This window comes from Brassica napus, chromosome C3 (assembly GCF_020379485.1).
Source record: "Brassica napus cultivar Da-Ae chromosome C3, Da-Ae, whole genome shotgun sequence".
Classification (NCBI taxonomy): domain Eukaryota; kingdom Viridiplantae; phylum Streptophyta; class Magnoliopsida; order Brassicales; family Brassicaceae; genus Brassica; species Brassica napus.
In genome coordinates this window covers 32,076,792-32,081,860 of record NC_063446.1, presented here as the reverse complement: position 1 = coordinate 32,081,860, position 5,069 = coordinate 32,076,792, and the positions used below count along the sequence as shown (strand labels likewise).

The following is a 5,069-nucleotide window of genomic DNA, read 5'->3' as shown; positions in this document are numbered from 1 at the left end:
GTTGTTAATGTAAATCAGATTAAGCCAAAGGAAATAGATAACGATGACGTATTGAAAAATGAAAGCACAAGACAAAGAGAGGGAGGATGCTATATCACCCAACAAAAGGGTACGACATCAGATAATGTAGGGTGGACACAATCATATCTCCGTCCAAATTTCCATCCTAATACCGGTCTAAATCTAGAAGGCCATAACTGTTTTGGAATAAATTTTAATAATTTATATATATCAGAAATTATATAATTTATGTATATTATTTTTTAAAATTTGGTAATCAAAACAATAAAAGATAAACAAAAGGTAGAAAAGTAGAAAAAAAAATACTTGATAAAATCCAGTAATCAAAAAAATAGTTAGGAGATAATTATGAACTATAAAAATAATTAGCGCATAGACGGACATTTAGATACCGTATATATTATCGTCTCCATATAGCAATTTTAGTTTGGTATAACCAAATCCAAACCATATTCCTTATTTCAGTTAGGTTTTAGTCGCTTTGGTTTTACCGAATTAAACATCTTTGATACCCCGTATAAACTGGCCAGTTTTTATAAAAAAAAATCGTTTTAAAAACATTTCACTGATTTGCTGTCTAGGCGAAACGTGGGGAGGGGAAGAGAAAACTGCTTCTTTATCTTTATGTATGAAACCAGGAAAAATACATATCCAAACAATATTAACGTGTCAAAACATTTTTAAACTAAATAAAAATTTGAATTGCATACCTAAACTAATAATAAATAGCTAAAACATACCTATAACCGGTTATATAATGATTTGGACTATTTTTTAATTATTTTTGTAGTTTAGTCCCTATAATTCTATTTTTTGTTAATATGCCTTAAATAACTTAAATAATCAAATTTATCGTATTTATAATTTTAATTTGAAAAGTACAATTTTATTTTTTTTCCAGATTTTAATTAAATTTAAATAAAAAAATTAATTATTTATCAGAAATTTAGATAGTTATCATATACAATATATTAATTAATTTAGTTATCAAAGTATGTTATCTACCTTATTAAAACATGAAAATTAATTATAAATAATCTTACTCGTATGTAATATTTACAAGAAATACCACCAAATTTATATTTATATAAAATTTTCTTTACAAATATAGTCATTCAAATTTTAATCAACATAACTAAAAATACTCTTTAGAAATTTGATTTTACAGTAGAGATCTTTAATAATATTACCCTTACTTAATAAAAAGAAAAGAATGGCTATTTAACCAAAAATAGTTTCGAACGCAGCATCTCAAGAAAACAAATATCGCACAAAACCACTAGACCATATTACATTATTTTTATTTTGCTACAAAACTAGTATGTAATATTAATAATACACAAAAAGTTTACAAAACTATTTCCCGATTAATTCTCGTATAATTACCAAATAATTGATTCGGCGCTAGGTTAGGGTCAAGCGCACACATTATGCCTAGTGTAATTAATATTGGTTTTGATAACTACAAACAAAAATTACATATTTTTAATTTTATTTATATTATATATATCACGCAAGCACATAATAAGATTTGCAACTAAAATAACCTAAGAAAATATAAAAAATATTTTATAAACTTTAAGAACTAGTGAGATTAAATTAGGCTTTAAATTATGATATTGTTTTTATGTTGTTTTCTATTTATTTAAATTTTTTGTATCAAATATTTCAATATGAAATAATAATAATATATTTACATTATTAAATCTATTTTATTTGATAAAAAATATTTCCAATTTATATATCACCATATATTAAAATTTATTTCCAATTTTGAAATTATAAATAAGGCCAATTTGATGATTTTAATTATTTGTGGTACTTTACAAACAAATAAAATGACAAAAATTAAAAGATAATAATTTAAAAAAATAAATCAATACATTTTAAAATGGACTGACATGTGTCAGTTACGAGACATGTTTTATCTATTTATTATGAGTTTAGGTATGCAATTCAAATTATTATTTAGTTTGTGAATGTTTTGGCACGTTAATATTGTTTGGGTATGTATTTTCTCTGGCTTTATAGTGCGGATATGAATAAGCCGTTTTCCCGCGAAAGGTGTGTAGACCGCTATTTAGAATGTAAAACCCGACCCAGTCAAAAGAACCAGGTGTTAACTAAACCAAATAAGGAACAAAATCGGCGCATCTTTATTACATTAAAAGGGAGACTGGCTGGCTACAATGTGCCTCTGTCAGAAAACGATACCGTTTTCTCACCCAGTCACCCCTCGCAAGCAAATCAAAGCAAAAGCAAAGTTCCCATATTTATCCTCAACAAATGACTAAATAAAGAAAGATGCAAACTCTAGGCAGTCTTTTTATTCATGCTTTCTTCTTTCACAAGAAAGAGTTTAAAAAAGAAGAAAATGATTTGATGATTGGATGTGAGAAGAGCTATTCAAAGTGAGAGCCACTGTAGTGTAGAACCATGACAAATTCAGCACCAGAGTTCCCAACCATGGCGCTTTTTCTCTCAGAAACTGGAGTAGACTGGACCCACCAATCCACCAAGTTATGCAGCTTCTGCGTCGAACACACAGGCTCTTGCCTTAGCCATATCTCCACCTGCAACGTCCAACCAAGATCAAGATCTGACCTTTTAAGAACCAGAGAGAGACATAGAAGAATGAATTACTTGGTCTTCGCTTTGGAGACCAAGCTTATACGCTAGATACTTCTTGACATATGAGACAGGTAAGTTTCCATCTCTGTGAAAATGCAAAAAAGAATCACTATCACACATTGTGAATGAAGTTAATTGTTAAGGAAAGATCTAGTGATCACTTACGTTCGTATGTATGGATTGGAGATTTGTGGCAGTAGTGGCCTCTCTGTCTTCCTGTAAACGCACTCACTTTATATAATCAGAACCAAAAGCTTAAAGGACAAATGCAAAGAAGATAGTAGTAATAAAGTCTTTACTGATTCGCTGCAGCTATTAGTGAAAGCCAAACTTTCTTGTTACTTCCTTCAGCTTTTTTTTCTGCTTCTTTAGAAATGGCTGCTTCTGATGCACCATCTGAACTCATATTCCCCTGCTTTCGAGGTCTCAAAACCCGAGGAGAAGAAGCTTTTCCTTTCCCCTTCTTACCAGAGATCTTCCCAGTAGAGCCATTTTCTTGCTTTTCTTGACCATTGTTCTTCTGCTTCTCACCAGAGCTTAACAGGACATTGTTTATATTTGCTTGAACAGGGACTTCCTCTGTATTGCCACCAGAACTAGATCCATGGCCTTGATCTTCTTTGCCATTTGTAGTTATCACAGTCTCAACATTCAGTGCGGTACCGTTACTCTCCTTACCATTACTCAAGGACTTGCCAAGATCATCAGATGAAGCTGGAACCTTTTGTATACATCCATTAGATGTCAATGCTCCAGCCTATGATGATTCATCACTTCATCTCAATAACAAATATTAAAGAAACTAAAACGAATGATAATGTAATAAGTTATTACTAACCAAATCATTGTCTTGTTCAATGTTGAGAACAATTTCAAAACCATTCTCGCTTTCCACATGAAGCTGTTCCGGTTCCAGTGGGTTCTCATTCCTTTTAGGCGCCAGGTTTTTCCTTACACGCCTCCTAAAATTCGAAACTAGTGCGCTCGAGCTTTGGTTCAGAGAAACAGCTTCCATTTCCTCCTCAAGCTTCTCACTTTCCAATGGAGCTGGCTCAGGTGAGGTTGATGCTCTAGGTGAAGTAGCCGTCTTCTTCTTTCTGGAGTATGTCAAAGATGCTGAAGCAGTTTCAATGGCTGCTGCTGCCTTTACGCTTTTTGGCTTTTGTTTGAAGACCTTTAGCCTCAACTCATCCCACATGTTATCCGACCTGCATTTTCATATATACTTCAGTTTTATTTGATATTTCATAAACATCAAGAGGAACATTGTATTTGATAACCTGAGTTTATCAAGAGGAGCAACACCAAGATCAACATTGCAGACAGGACAAGCTTTCAGATTCTCTACTACCAACTTTTCTTCTATGCATCTTTTGCAAACTGTGTTCCCCAAATACAAGTAGAAGAACAGGATTTTAATGTCTTTATTACCAGAAAGATGATAACTTTTCTCAATTTCAGAGATTTTTTCAAGCAAACACACAACTATCTACGCAGATGAAATAGATACTAACATAACAACAAAGAGAACGTAAGAGGCACTGATTCGATTAAAAAACAAAGGCTCACATGTGTGGAGGCACTCGGAGATGGTGGTGGCACGGTCGTAGAGATTGTTACAGATAGGACAAGAGAAGCATGCCTTCATGTCCTGCCTCTTCGCCTTCAAAACAGTCATCTTCTTCTCCATTACCATATGAATCTCGGATACAAAAGATTCGTTTTTTTCTTTTCTTTTCTTTATGGGTTCACGTAAAGCAGCATGGTGCATGTACTACGACGAAGAAACCAAACGGCCAGACGATAAAGTTTGAAGCTTTATCGTTGATTTCGCAGAAACAGAGACGCGAAAGTTTGAAACTTTTCGTTCTCCTCTCGCTCGTTCGCTCCGGGGAAAACGAAATCTCTGTAATAAGTGAGGGTTTTGATTGTTGGAGGTTAATTTGCTTAATATGTAATTTTTTTACGAGAGGGGTTGGATTTGAAACTTTTACAAAATTAGAGAGCTCAAAGTGAAAAAGATTGATTTGGAGGGCCAAAAAGAAAAAGGAAAAACATTTAATTCTTAATCGGGATGGGAAACTTGTGTAACGCATGTTTTATTCAACAGTAAATAAAACAGAAAATTACTTTGTATATTTTTAGGGAATTAAAAATATCTCTTCTATATTATTTAAAAAAATTGAAATAAATTACTCACAAATTTTTAAAAAAGTTATATGTATTCACAAAAATTGTTTGTTAGTAATCAAAAATATTTTTCTTTTTTTTTTGGAGAAAAAGTGTTATTTTAAATTGGCGTACACATAACCAATATTAATTTCAACATAATAATTTAAATAATATATTAAAGTAGAGGTTGTTCAGCGCTTGGCGCATAAAAATTATTTTTTTGTTATTATTTTATTTTTGTTTTA

The 5,069-nt window shown here is 31.8% G+C and overlaps 1 protein-coding gene across 1 annotated transcript; it reads right to left on the bottom strand.

Moving 5' to 3' along the window:
• Positions 1-1,131: 1,131 nt before the first annotated feature.
• On the bottom strand, positions 1,132-5,069 carry LOC106387059 (probable E3 ubiquitin protein ligase DRIPH). Its single transcript, XM_013826874.3, has 7 exons — positions 4,222-5,069; positions 3,933-4,032; positions 3,491-3,860; positions 2,952-3,409; positions 2,818-2,868; positions 2,665-2,737; positions 1,132-2,594 (listed from the first exon to the last, which is right to left on the bottom strand). The coding sequence occupies exons 1-7, from the start codon at positions 4,421-4,423 to the stop codon at positions 2,424-2,426; spliced, it is 1,425 nt and encodes a 474-aa protein (XP_013682328.2). The 5' UTR covers positions 4,424-5,069; the 3' UTR covers positions 1,132-2,423.